Below are 15,931 nucleotides of genomic sequence, written 5' to 3' on the forward strand. Positions count from 1 at the left end.
GCGTAATTTTTCAAAGTGCGTTGTAACAGGTTCCGAGAGTTAATTTTGGATCACCAATTGGCAAATATACATGTACAATCATTTACAAACGTGTACAAACTGTACTGGAACCTTATTATAGGATAAAGAGCATAGTTTTCAATGCTTGTTAATGAAAATAATTACTCGATTAGTGTATTCTTCTGAAACAAACAAAGGGTTGGATGGCCATTTTTATACTAAATTAATCTCCTAAAGAAGAAGAGCTCTGTATAAAGATATAGGAAAATAGCTGAAATATGTGGATTTTTCTTTACTAAATGATACCAGCTAGTAGTATCTATCATATCTGAAAATTTAAGGAAGATCTGATGGCTAATTTTTGTTGACCACCCAGCCTCCTCAACTTCACTTGCCTTTAATTTAGTGAAAGACGGGGTGCGCAAACATTTGAGAGAAATGTTCCGATCAGATTATCGGATGGCCTCGACAGTTTTGCGCTGATATGAAGGTAGGTCGATAGTTGTGAGACGTCGCATTGTAAACTCTTGTTTGTGTCTTTAGGGATAAGCATGTCGAAGCAAATAACATTTGGTTTAACTGTGTTGATAATCACAACAAACAATTTAGGTAAGCATATTAGTTTGTTTGAATAATTTGATTCAAATGAGAATTTTGTCTGTATTTAACACAAAATTTCAAAGCTGCATAGTCTGATTTTTTTGGGGCAAAAAACCAAAACAAAACAAAAACAAAAACAAAACAAAACATAAAACCCCAAACCAATCTGCATCATGGGAACGTCTAGAAAAGTTAACCGTTTGGTTTCGTCTCCCGAATGATTAGGTTTATTCAACCTGCATAACATGCAGTGTTATGCATCCATCGTAACAAAGCAAACTTCCGAATTACTAGTGAACAAAATGTACACATGGGTTTTTTTTTATTTGCCAAGACATTATAGCGATGCCAAAGTCGTTATACAAATATAGCTGCCTTGACGTCAAGGGGAAATTATGATATGAGGTGAAATAACGCGGTACCCTCTTGTGTCGTTTGTTTTTAAAACAAATTTTGTGCATCATTATTTTCATTAAAATGCGGCTTAATTGACCGGAAAAATTCTGCAATATCTTTTATTGTACATACACTTAGCATAGTCATTGTTTTAAACCGTTCACAAAATTTGATATAAAATCAGACCAGCTTTAAAGTTAGTCTTTTCAGAATTGGTGTAGTTTTCAATTTATTGTGAATATGCACAATAAGAATATTAGAAATTCATTGTTGGCGTGTATATATATATATATATATATATATATATATATATATATATATATATATATATATATATATATATATATATATATTAAACACGATTGCGTATGTTATATGTAAAATAGCCAAACTATGGTAATTCTAACGCTAAGTAAAATTTAGTTATACCAAAAGAAACAATGTTATAAAACAAACAATGGATTACTAAACACGGCGAAGTTTGCTAAATTAGGAAATCAACTTCCCCATTGACACGCAAGCCCTAATTAGAAACGTTCACCTTTATTTAGGAAAGGATAGAAAGCTACCGAGTATATAGTATGTAGTGTGTGTGTGTAGTATAATAGTGGTCAGGAAATCGCCATAGAAAATCTAACATCTAAGTAATCTAATATATAAATACGGAGGAACAATAATAGTTAAACGAGGGCTTAGTCTTCCCCTCCCCAAAGACGATTAAAAGTAAAAGTGGAGTGACAATACCATCCAAAGTTTGATTTTATTAAATGTACCACCCTACCTCACAGCTAATTGGTACTTTTTTGGGATATATATATATATATATATATATATATATATATATATATATATATATATATATATATATATATATATATATATATATATATATATATATATATATATATATATCTATCAAGTAATAATTTTCACCCGTTCGTAGAAATTTCTCTGGTCAAAATTTAAATAATTAAAGGTCAAAGATCAATTACTGATACATGACCAACAATTTACTAACTGAAATTATTATCTAAAGAAATCGCTAAAATCTAGATAGAAAGCTACCGAGTATATAGTATGTAGTGTGTGTGTGTAGTATAATAGTGGTCAGGAAATCGCCATAGAAAATCTAACATCTAAGTAATCTAATATATAAATACGGAGGAACAATAATAGTTAAACGAGGGCTTAGTCTTCCCCTCCCCAAAGACGATTAAAAGTAAAAGTGGAGTGACAATACCATCCAAAGTTTGATTTTATTAAATGTACCACCCTACCTCACAGCTAATTGGTACTTTTTTGGGATATATATATATATATATATATATATATATATATATATATATATATATATATATATATATATATATATATATATATCAAGTAATAATTTTCACCCGTTCGTAGAAATTTCTCTGGTCAAAATTTAAATAATTAAAGGTCAAAGATCAATTACTGATACATGACCAACAATTTACTAACTGAAATTATTATCTAAAGAAATCGCTAAAATCGGACAAAACTGTTCAAAGAAGAGTGTACAATGAAGGAAAAATGCGAAAAATACGTCCTATCACCAAGTATGTGAATTCACGAAACTATAAATGTATATTATAAGACAAGTGTTAAAACATAAATTTGCATCGGACATTTAGACAACAATTACTATTATTTCAATAAAATATCGTAATTTGAATTTTTGATTATGAAGAATAAGAATGTTTGACAACAAAGTAAAGAAAACATTAAAAAACCTTCAATTAAAAAAAAATATTTGACTTGGGAAAACTCTACGACCGGACAACATTTTTTGAAGAGGGCGATATCTTTAATGAAAAAAAAACTTTCAGCTGTTAGGCATGCCGGTGTTATATAGTGCCTTTTCACCCTAGCCATCTTTCCCCCCGGAAAATGGCTATATAGCAGTTTTCCCCCCACGAAAAGCTGACTATATAGTGGGAATTTTCCCCTTTTTATAGCTAGATTACCCCTACGGAAAACCTACTATATAGTGGATTTTCCCCTTTTTTACATTCCGGTCACGTTTATGGCGGATCATTCGTGGCAATAATTTGCAATAACTGATATGATATTAATTTCTCATAATAAAGGATAATTATGGCATTTATTTAAAATAAATTTTTCACCCCTGAAATGAACAATAAATTGTTTCACCCCTGAAATGAACAAACCTTCATGACATTCATGTGTCATCATCATTTATTTCACCTTTTGTTACCACCTTTTTGGAACACCTTTTACACGAATTTCTGAATACCTCGAATCTTTTTCATCTAATTGATGCTTATCTACAGTTTTGACTTTGACGTTATGAACACGTCAGAACACGTTTGAGTGAAAATACGCCGCTTTGGAACTTTTCCCATATATAACCATCTATGTATAAGCTCCTCCCAGAAAACTTACTGACCAATCTTGACTTAATTTTGTAGAGGAAGGAATAAGAAATGAAAATGTATTATACTCCCTTTGTCCAAAAGGCTATCAATTTTAAATTAATACCGTTAGAATTGAAGATCTTAAATACTATTATATATTTCTTCTTCTTAGTATTAAACGAGAGACAGGGTGCAATGATACGATGAGAAACTGAAATGTTTCACTTTGATTGATGGGGTTCTAAATAATGGGTAGGGGGTATTATAATTGATTAAGTATTAAAGGCATGTGTATAGTTAGTATTTACAATTTTGTTTTAAAGTTACGCATATTCATATTTTTAAGCACATTTTTTACGAAACGCGAGGTTTTATGATGTAAACATTTTTTTTAAGAAAATAAAATGGCTTCACAACCAGAACAAAGTCAGTATCTATGTTGGTTACATTGTAAAATGTGAAATGGAGCCTGAACGAACCTTATGTATATAATATCATTTACTAATTGCTAATTTTTCCGCCTTTTAGTTTGCAACGTGATTTATAAATATACAGTTTTGAAAACGATGCCATATAAAACAAGATATACGATTCACTTACCTAAAAATCTTATCATACTATTTGTTTCATATTTTTGCAATAAAGATTTACTTGTGTACCATATTATTTCTTCGAACAATGAAACAAGGGTAATTAAAAAAGCAAAAAAAACCCACAAAAAAACCCACAAAAAAAACAAACAAACTTGCACATCTTTTGTGATGAGCTGGCTTGTTTTAAATATAAGCTTGTTCTTCTAACCAATTTACAAGTAAAAAAAAAAATCGTATATCAAATGCGCTTAGGTTTGTAATTGATTTATTTCTCTAGTTATTTATTATATCATTAGTCATCTTATGAATTGATTAAATGTTTTGAAGAATAATGAATTTACCCGCGTACCTTAAAAAATTTTGCTCGTAAATTAAAAAAAAGCAAGCAGAATTAAACGTAATTTTCAACAATTTTGATAAAGAAATAGATGGGTGAGTGTGTCTTTTTAAATGATGTTTTTAATTTAAAATGACCGTAAACATATGTTCATGTGGTCATCTATAGTTTTTTTTTTAGATTTGAGGCCCTTAAAATACACTATTCTCTATTCTTTATAATTGTATTTCAAACATCGGGCTCGGAAACAACAAAGGCCCCTACCCTGGGGGCAAAAATTTTCAGTGTCATCTACTAGTTGTATACCACTACCACTGTGAAAATTTGGTTAAGTGGTCATTTCTAGAATTTGAGATTCGGGTCCCCATTTATACAACAATATTCAATAATTATATTAAGGGTTTTAAACATCGGGCACTGAAACATCAAGGGCCCCTACACTGAATGCTGACATTTTTTAGAGTCATCTACAAGTGGTAAACCACTGCCACTGTGAAAATATGGTGATATGTTCATCTCTAGTTTATGAGATATTGGACCCTATAGAATATGCACTATAATTATTATAAAAGGATTTTAAAAATCGGGCTCTGAATCATCGGAAACAAAATTTCTCTAAAACATAAGTTTAGCCTGGATAAAATTTGCACAAACAGACTGACAGACTGATAGATTTATCAAAAAATTCTTAAAACATTTTCACATACAATTTCAGAACACAGAATTATGCATGTAAGTGTATATCTTGTAAAACCAAGTACTTTTTCAATTAATTACCTAAATTAAGTTCTATGTGTAATTCAATTACACATGTGTAATTCAATTACACATTTTTAATTTTCAGCATTGTCTGTAAAAATAATAAATCGGCAAAACGAAACTTAAACTGTACAGATGAATGCAGATATATGCAACCGGGGAGCGTAGAAACATCGATTTTAATCTTTACTGGATTTCCATAAATATTTTTTTATAAAATCTGAACCACCGGGGGAAGGCTACTATATAGTAGCTTTTCCGGGGGGGGGGGGGGGGGGGGGGGGCTACTATGGGGGAAAAACTGCTATACAACACCGGACCATTAAAATCGAAAAATAAGCGACCTTTTCATTAACGTCGACAATATATAAGCATGAGAGAAACTGTCATATTCAAGCATGATTTACAAGTATAACTATCTCTAACAGTTACATGAATAGTCTCTTATAGTGGAGTGACCAAGATAGAGTCTCTTGATGAAATGATGAATTTCAAGTGTGCAGCTACTTGTATTTACCATATTATATCTTACACATATGATTCTTCTAGAAACTCGAGTGTTATGATAGAGCAGGAAGTCCTTTTCTTAAAAATGAAATGACCTAAATTTTCCTGTTAGTAAGATTTGCAAACTTAACATTTTTTTTGGTCTTTACTTTTCTTCCTTGATTTTACATGGCGTTTTTGAAATTAGAATCATACAGTACGTACTACATAGAATTGTAACGTGTCTGTGGCATTTTATAAATGCACATATGTATTTGTAAATGGAACAAACGTACCTTTACTCGTACATTTACAGTGTACATGTACATTTATTGTAGACCTGAAGCATGCTAACACTCAACATGGTCAGCACTCATAAAACCAATCCATATTTTCTAACATGCCAGATTGAACTCTAAATAATGAAAATAAAACACCAAATGAGATTCACAACAGATTTATTCGTTTTCATGTATTGTAATCCACCCCTTCTGTGGCGTTATTTGGTCTTGGCTTCAAGACAATAAGTAAAATTTGTGTAAATAAAGTAATTGTAAATTACATGATAATTTTACAATGGAAATGCCATTAGTGCATTGACACCTAATGGGTATGGTCAAATCATTGTCTAAAAAATTCAACAATTTTCAAGCAACCAACTGTGCAAATTTATTCTTTCCGGTTAACGGCAAAGAAAATATTTGCAACATAAAAAATTAGCAATTGGCTCAAAAACAATATTACAACTTCAACAATTGCAATCAATATAAATGCAAAACACCAACTTGGTCAACTCAGATTCCGGTAAACGGCAACCCGAGACAAAAATTGTTCAACTTCAAATTGTCATTATCAAATAATTTCAACTGCACACCAACTGTGCACAAGTAGATCGAAAAAACACGCGCATTCATCTGGCATGAAGACAGGAACAACAAGAAGCACATTCTTCAAAATGCAATTTTCATGAAGTGGTGGGTTTTCTAGTCGCGACTCCTTAGTTGATCTTTAGTCAATTAAAAATTTGTGAAGGTTAACCAATACTGATTCTGTGAACCTTTTTCCCACCAATGATTTCATGAAGCTCGTCCTGAAATACAAAGTTCAATACGCAGTAAAATTCTTATATTTGAACAAATCAAAGGGGTAATAAGGGTGGGAGGGGAAAATATTTTTCTCACAACTATTTCATGTGCATCCCGGTTGCTGCCTTTTTCAAAAAGGAAGTTCGTTCAACGTAAACAAAAACTGTACAAATGTCCGGAATAAAAAATTCCAGAATAATTAAAAAACTTAGCTTCACTCTAAAATAAATTGATTTATCTTTTAATCAATAAATCTTAGTATATACATGCATAACGTTTGTATTGATTGACGATTGTTCAAAGCCGTATAACACAAACACATTATATAGTGTAGATAATGATTATAATCTTTTTTACACACTTAAAGCCAATATAGGGCAAATGTTTCAACGTTTAGAAGAAGTTTTATACGTTTCAATACAATTAATATAATTGATTTGCAATCCAAATCAGTAAAATTGACTTATAAAACTGATTATTGCTGATATAGTACTAAATTAATTTTCAAGGAAGCCAACTCCAAATAAGTAAAATTGACTTATAAAACTGATTATTGCTAAGATAATACTGAATTTATTTTTAAGGAAGCCAATTTTGGTAAAACTCTTTATTTTTGTTGCCATTGTATACTTTGGGGTTTTAAACATGGATAGTAGGAAATTAAATAAACTACATGTACCATCCCTCTGGGTCACAGCAGAGTTATTGTATGTCCTGTGTACAAAAATTCCGTCGTTGCATGAGTAAGATAGATATTTTGTTTGAAATTCTTTACGAACATTGAAAAACTGCATACCACTGATTTGACTCGAATAGGCTCAATTGCTTTCAAATAATTACACCCATTCTCTAAGTTATACGACTGAAATGTATATAAAAGCACTAAAAAAAACCAACGACACAAACAATAAAGTAAAATTTTGTCAAATTTTCGGGACGGTCCGTACAAAATGAAAATTACATATGGAAGGAGAAAAACATCTACTATAAACTAGCACTAAACTAGATTATAAATTACAGTGTATATTAAAAATTTAATATATTTATATATACATGCATATAATTATATATATATATTCTTTATAGCTACATGTATAATAAAATGGTTGTGGTTTTCAAAAAACCCAATGGCAGGTTTCAAGCGCCCCAAAATCTTTATGGACAAAGTTGTAAGAACCAAACTAACGAACCCGCTACCTAATGGTGGCCTTAAAACTTGTTCTGACACCAGATGTCTGTTGTTCAAACACAGCTCTGATGCAGACAGCTTTTCTAGACCCATTAGTGACCGGACTTCCAAATTCTTTGCAAATACTTCTTGCCGCACTGACAACTGTATATATCTCATCAATTGCAAATGTTGTCAGTAACCATATTTAAGGGAACAGGAGACGGCCATAGGGGCATCAGTATCCATCGTTCCACCATCAAAACTAAGAAAATTAAAGAACTCGTCAGGGAACATTTTAACTTAGATTGTCACAAATGGGAGGACATGATGGTTTTGGTTATTTATCAACCCTGATTAGACAGATGCGGAGAAAAAAAAACAAAGAAAAGTTTTTGATGCATGGAATGAAGTCATTCCGCCCTGACGGCATGAACAAATTAAATGACTTCACCAAAAATTAAATCAGCTAATTAATTCGTTCGCGTTTTCTTTCAGCACTCATGCTCAGACCGTCTGCTGCGTAGGACTTGAGTTTTATTTCTTGGGCCTCTGATCTCAAATACAAAGGTGTAGGTGCCACGTTTTAATCCAGTGTTTTTTTTTATTATTTTGATTTTAGTTTATTGCTACTTTTGTAGATTTTTTTCCTTTTATATGTAGATTTTATTCTGTTGTCCTGAAGAAGGCAAAAGTCGTCCCGAAAATTTGACAATATTTTACTTTATTGTTCGTGTCGATGGTTGTTTTTGTGCTTTTTTATAACTCATGTTGTAACCGTGTATATTTGAGATCAGACACGTCTTTTTTATATATATATATATATATATATATATATATATATATATATATATATATATATATATATATATATATATATATATATATATATATATATATATATATATATATATATGTGGAAATATTCGTCCCCGTTTTATTTTCGCCCCTTTCGCCTTCGTTTTCAGCGGGAGAATTAAAGAATGAAAATAAAGCATTTGGAAGTGTAGAAGGGCGAAAATAACACTGTATAAGTATATATGTATATTTATGTGTTTATCTGTGTGGGTGTGTGTTTGTGTGTGATATTTTTTAATCATAAAGTCTGATTTGAAATCACTGATGTGATAAACAGTATGATCTGAATCTCTAAATGTATTACAGTCCACTCAAAGGTAACATGTACGCCGCCATGGAAAAAAGTACACCGCGGCTGTTACATGTTCAACAAGAATCTGTCCACATGGTACGATGCTCAGCAGGTCTGTCAAAGAAATGGGGGCTACCTGGCGTCCATGTCTAGCAAAGCAGAGACGGTAAGGAGTATTCTTAGAACGCTTCAATCAAATATTCGTAGTGTGAGTATTTCGCATTATTTTTTCGAATTTTAATCAGGAAAAACTAGACAAGTTGTTATTAAGGAGAATGTAGGTATTATTCACGTTGTTGTGTCACTGAATATCTTTTGCATTAAACAAGATATAAATATGGTGTTATTTATTTTACAAAGAAACAGGTCAGTAAGATTTTGCCGTCAAGATCATTGTAAGAAATAGAAGTAAAATTTTACTTCCATAAGAGTTTTTTTCTGTAAGGTAGATTTCAAAAAGAAATTAAAGTCTATTTTCTACGATTACCAGAATTAAAAAATCGTCCAATGATTCTCCGACTTTTTTGTGATCGGCTTCGGCCGATCACTATTGTGTCCATATGAGGCATCCGGCAAATGCTTCCATGTGCGCACACATTCCGCTTGCATAAGTAGTTCTTATAAAAACTTGAAGTTTGGTTTAGTATTTATATAACATTTTACTCAGTTTTATTTCAATTTATTTACCTTAAGATATGCAAACATAAATAAAATACAGTTCGACCTGTTAATTCAAAAATGCACATTTTGTCTCACGCGTAAAAATTTCGATCGAAAGTTCCATTCATTAATGCAGTTGACCTCGATGAACTGACCTCAATCATAAGAAGATGCTCCATGAACTGACCTCGATCCATTGATGTTGCATAATAGTAGCTAGAAAGACTGCTTGATTTATAAACAAGGTTACGTTATAATGCGACCTCAACAGCAAGTTACAAGTTGCTGTCCCTTAAAAAAGGACTGCAATACGTGGACCATTTGCATGTGTTTCCAACAAAAACGTGAAAGACTTAAAATTATCACAGATTCCACCGACTCTAGTCCCCTGCTTTTAACCACTAAATTTGTACGTTGTATTACGTATATATATGTATAGTTGACTTTTAATCTCAGAATTTAAAGGGTTCATACTTCTAAAATAATTATGATCTATATTAATGAAGATTGCATGTATAGTATCAGGCAATCGGCGAATTTTAATTTTTGCGCACACATTACGCTTCGCACTACTTTGTTACATGTAACTACGTTATGCAGTGACAGCTATACTATAAATGTGTAAATCAATTTCATATTTTGATGCATCTTTCTTGAGATTTAAACTTTTATACAGTGACATAATTATTCAATCATCTATTATATACAGTCAGATAATTATTCAATCATACTTAAATGCTTAAATAATTCTAATCGGGAAGTACTCTAGCCTCGCCTTCTATAAAAGTAAAGCTACATGTGTATTCGGAAAACAACAAAACATTATAAATTATGCTATTTGATGCATGTTGTAGTTTCGGCATAACATTACCTTATTTCATTATACTGACAGTTCATATCACATGCCGATTATTTCTTTAAAAGGATTACTTTGTTTCTGTAATGTTTACCGACAACTTTACAATTACAGCGCCTTTGAACTTAAATATGGCATGGAATCCCGATCCCGATTCAGATAAACCTGTGCTTGCCTGGTTCCCTGAGCTACCCATTACGCACAGGAACCAGGCTAGCTCATGCGCAGGCTGAATTTTCCCCATAGCATCCGGTTTAACCTCGCTTATATATTTTCGCGTGGACCTCAGGGTCATTCAATGTTTTTCAGTCGCATTAAATTATTTTAATACAACTCTTTCTTTGTATACGTGTTAATGCTCTTTTAGAGCCTGAAGAAGAAGATACATTAACATTTAATAATTACGTTAAAAATATAAAACTAGACAAGGAGTTTACGAACGGCTTTCCCCAAATCTATTTCAAAATTAAATTTGTTGGCAGTTTATAATGATGAAATTTTGGTGTACAAATTCAAAATATTCTATATGTTTTTAAAAATGCAGTACTTTTTAAATTTTTTTTTTTTTTTTTTACATCAAACTGATCATGTTGAATGCTTCTTGTTATCAATATATCATTATTGCCGATCATTCTTTTAAAAGGAATACTTGTTTCTGCCTTCGCAGGTAAAGTTTTAAAATACCAAAGACCGGAGTAATGCTAACTCGAAGTGAAAGTTGTTGAAAAAGGGCATCGCTAGATGATCGAATACCGTTTTAGAGTCCCAAAAAATAACAGAAAACACGCTTTAAACAATCGAAAAGCTTGATATACTGCAAGATCAGAGTCTAATGTGTTGAATAAAACCATGAATAGTCTGCTTCTTAACAATCTGATTAAAATCAGATCCTTTGATCCGCTCACTTAGATCGCTACTCTAGTGTAGCGATCTAAGTGAGCGGATCAAAGGATTTGATTTTAATCAGATTGGCTTCTTAACAGCCATTCTTCGTCACTTTACAAATCGCGGATAGTTTGTTAAAAAGAATCCTATGTCCAGTTAGACCGTAAAGGAACACAATATCAACACAATTTTGGGCATACATAACGTTCAGACATTTATATCATTAAAACATAACAAATGTATTGATTACACAAGTACAAAGGTCAACAAATGAAATCCGAACTTTTCGTGACCAAGGAAGAGTTGTTGTTGACATTTCGAGTAGACTCCCTTTTTATTCAATACAAAGCCAGTACATCGCTAAACATTAATTTACTTCCAACGATATAAAACAAAGTATTATTTATGTCTGCTAAGTCATTTTACTTTGTTGTTAGAAATAGTTGGTCCAGAAAATTCAGGTGATGACGAGACCTAAGTAAACGTCGGTCATTTTGCGAACTCATTTATGGCCAACTACTGTAAGTTCTGCGAATGTTTGCTGAACAACTGCTGTATTATCTGTTTGTAGTTGCGGATATTGCTGAACAACTGCTGTATTATCTGTTTGTAGTTGCGGATATTGCTGAACGACTGCTGTATTATCTGTTTGTAGTTGCGGATATTGCTGAACAACTGCTGTATTATCTGTTTGTAGTTGCGGATATTGCTGAACGACTGCTGTATTATCTGTTTGTAGTTGCGGATATTGCTGAACGACTGCTGTATTATCTGTTTGTAGTTGCGGATATTGCTGAACAACTGCTGTATTATCTGTTTGTAGTTGCGGATATTGCTGAACGACTGCTGTATTATCTGTTTGTAGTTGCGGATATTGCTGAACAACTGCTGTATTATCTGTTTGTAGTTGCGGATATTGCTGAACGACTGCTGTATTATCTGTTTGTAGTTGCGGATATTGCTGAACGACTGCTGTATTATCTGTTTGTAGTTGCGGATATTGCTGAACAACTGCTGTATTATCTGTTTGTAGTGCGGGTATTGCTGAATACAACGGTATAATCTGTTTGTAGGTGCGGGTATTGCTTAATACAACTGTATAATCTGTTTGTAGGTCAGGGTATTATTGAACATCCACCCCCTGATCCGGGATGAGTACACGAAACACTGGTGGTTGGGGCTGTCCCTAAATAAAACAATCGCCACGTGGAAGTGGGAGGACGGGAGTGATCTCCAAAACAGTGTCATGTAAGAAGGGGGGGGGGGCGGGAAACTGCATTCTCGTTGCAGTGCGGGACGCGGGTCTATTGTATCACGTCACTGTTTCAAAACTCTTTTATTGGTCATTGCAAATCTCTGTGATCTGAAAATCTTTACAAAATGTTTAAAGGGACTTAGACACGATTTGAGATCAAAAATTTTATTTTTATTTTTTATGTATAAAATGGTTTACTGGTGCATTTTAAATGATTGACCAAAATATTGAATGTTAAAGTCAAGTTACAAGCGAGATACAGAGGTAAGAATTGGTTGTAATGTAAACAAAGCTCGAGTCTTATAGTTGTTTACAAAAAATGTATTGTAGAGAATTACCATTTCTTAGACAAAATGACATGTAAAAACAATTTAAACTAATTCAGTATCTTCATAAATACCATTATAAACAAAAGAAAGGTACATTTGATTGAAACTTAAACCAATACAACACATATGTAAAAATGACAATATTCAAGCTTTGTTTACAAAACAAAGAATTATGAACTCTGTAACTTGCTTATAACTTGATATTTGACTCTCAAATTTTGACATAGCATTATAAACTTATATATTTATCAGTATAAACATTGAAAATGGAAAAATAAAATTTGAAAATTTTAACTCAAATTGTGTCCAAGTCCCTTTAAAAGTGGATACAACCTATTATAGACTGTTCCAAGCTACTGTTTCCATCAATTTTTGATGATTTTTAATAAAAGTACACATACCTGTGAAAGAAATACAATTGAAATCGACGAAAGGGAATATATCAAAGATATCTTCATTGAACACTTATCCCCTTTCAGTCATAAAATTTCACAGGAACGAAAACAATTTTCTTACGGAGATTTATAATGGGAAATGTTTACATCCTCCATTCGGAAGAACTCGGGATACCTCGCGCAATTTTTTAACGTTATCATCCGGGCTTATTAATGGCTGATGCAATGCAAAATCTCCGTACACTTTCAATTTTGGGATGTGTATTGAAACCTGAAGTTGTAGAGGGGGCGTTTCAAAACAGATAATCTGGACATTTTTCATATTAGTGAATGAACGTAGTTTGAGCACAAAGGTATTTACTACTATTGAAATATCAAGCAAAAAGTGGTGGAAGCAAAAACTCGGGATATCAGTAAAATAATCAGTATATATACATACAGTTTTAAACTTTTACTTAACCATTTTGTCATGTGACCCTTGTTTTTTTTTTCAAGTTTATTGTTTTTTTACGTGTATGTTTGGCATATATATGTATGTTACAGTGCCTGGAAACCCGGAGAGCCTAACAAATCCCTGAAAGACGAACAGTGTGGAGAGATGAACATACAGGGCAGGCTAAACGACCAGAAGTGTGACTCCCTCAACCCTTTCATCTGCGAGCAATACCCTCGTAAGTAGTTATCTTGATGATTGTTTAGACTACTCTTCAATGTTACATGTATACAAATACAAAAATTTCTTCTTAGAATTATCGTGCAATGTAAGAAAATAATTATTTATAGAAGATCTGGTTTATTTTATCAGCGACCTTGCCGCCACCTTCCACAACAACAGTGGCGACAACTGCGAAAGACCCAGAAACCGTCGTGCCTAATTCCACCACTATAAATCCAGTGCACACAGTAAAAACAAATAAAGCAGACATAAATGTAGAAAAAACCCAATGCGACCCTGTGGAAGAGTACGATACATCTTGGCCAAGTGTATCCGAAGGAGAGGTTGTCAGCCGCCCTTGCAAGACTGGAACCGGTACAATTCTTTTACAGCATAGTAATTATTATTATTTATTTATAGATTTCAATGTATTGACAGTCATACATTTACAATTAAGCAGTGACTATCTATTATTTCTTAAGAAATCTGATTGTATTTCATAAAAAAATTATAATTTCATAAAAAGACTATCACGATATAACTTAGTTTATATGCCGGTATCCATTCGTCCGCGTGTCTTGTATTATACATTTGACGTGACTATGCATTGAATATTTCCTGATCGAGGAAAACTTAAACAACTTTGAAAGCACGCTTTTCACGGACTTCCACGAGGTGATCCCAGACTTCCAAGTAGTTGTAGTAACCATGGTGATGACCACATACATGAAAGAATTGGCTGTTCCTTTTCTGTAGCGTGTTGATCAACAATAACGATACGTATTTTCAGTCACCTTTTAATGATAATTGAGAAAGAATTCGAGATATATTATTAGCATAAACAATAAACTGGTTTTTTTGTTTGGTGCAGACTAAAATATACATAACCTGCATACGACACCAAAAAAACCTCTTTACTAATATTTTTCAAATAATTTCGATGTATATTGATACAGGGTTTGCAACGTGCACTTGCAATGAGAAAACATCAGAATGGAAAGTAATTTCTAATATTGACGACTTTCCGCGTGTATCAAAAGATGTAAGAACTACATGTATAACACATTTTATTCATATATAGACGTCTGTAATAAAGCGTTTTAATTGTCATCAAACCGAATGTTTTTCAGATTAAGAGAATCGTTCTCAAGACACTGAGTACGTCAGAGGAGATGTGTCACAACTATCGGCGGATCTAGTGGACGCGGTACAGGCAGGAGCGGGAGATCGGTGACGGACATCGTCACCACAGCCCGGGTCCTCAGGTCTATTTCGGAGGAATTCTGAACGGTAGCTCGGATTAAAGATTTATTTCAATCTCACGTAGCAAAGCTATTAATAAGAAACCTCTTTATGCCCCTGCCAAAAAATTACCGGGGGCGTATAGTTTTACCCCAAGTGTGATAATTCTTGACAGAGTTATGTCCCTTGACCTTAGAAAACGAGGAAATTCCAGTTCCCTTGAACTTTGAAAAAATAGGAAATTTTCAGTTTCCGTAGATGTTATATATAAAGTTAAAATTGCATATAGCAGGGAGAAAACCCTACATTAGCATTCTCAAATAGTGTAGATTCGAAATTATAAAAGCCGTGACCCTCAATCTAATACTGGGCCCGAAGAGGTGTTCAAAGTTTAGCATAGAAATATAGAGGGAAACTGTTTAAAAATCTTTTTCTAGGGAACTATAATGCTTCAGCTTGTGAGATTACTATGCAAGCATCCTTAACTAATGTAGATTCCAAATAAATAAAGCTTTAGCACTGGACTAATACTGGGGCCCCAAGGGGTTCAAAGTTTAACCTAGAAAGATATATTGAAAATGTTTTTAAAAGTTTTTCTCGAGAACTATAATGCTACAATTTGTGAGATTACTGTGCAAGGATCCTCAAATTGTGTAAACTCTAATGTAGTGGAACCAAAAG

At 32.7% G+C, this 15,931-nt stretch overlaps 1 protein-coding gene across 1 annotated transcript; it reads left to right on the top strand.

Moving 5' to 3' along the window:
• Positions 1-9,043: 9,043 nt before the first annotated feature.
• On the top strand, positions 9,044-15,242 carry LOC128165913 (C-type mannose receptor 2-like). The gene is made up of 5 exons (XM_052830854.1): positions 9,044-9,139; positions 12,489-12,622; positions 13,897-14,024; positions 14,159-14,383; positions 15,145-15,242. Exons 1-5 carry the CDS (start codon positions 9,044-9,046, stop codon positions 15,240-15,242), a joined length of 681 nt encoding a protein of 226 aa, XP_052686814.1.
• The last annotated feature ends 689 nt before the right edge of the window (positions 15,243-15,931 follow it).

The sequence above is a fragment of the Crassostrea angulata genome, chromosome 10 (genome assembly GCF_025612915.1).
Source record: "Crassostrea angulata isolate pt1a10 chromosome 10, ASM2561291v2, whole genome shotgun sequence".
NCBI classification, from domain to species: Eukaryota; Metazoa; Mollusca; class Bivalvia; order Ostreida; family Ostreidae; genus Magallana; species Magallana angulata.

Coding starts and splice junctions, on each gene's coding strand:
- LOC128165913 (XM_052830854.1), top strand. CDS start 9,044: ATGTTCAACAAGAATCTGTCCACATGGTACGATGCTCAGCAGGTCTGT. Junction 12,623..13,896: donor GATCTCCAAAACAGTGTCAT/GTAAGAAGGGGG, acceptor TGTATGTTACAG/TGCCTGGAAACCCGGAGAGC. Junction 14,384..15,144: donor CCCTTGCAAGACTGGAACCG/GTACAATTCTTT, acceptor TTTCAGATTAAG/AGAATCGTTCTCAAGACACT.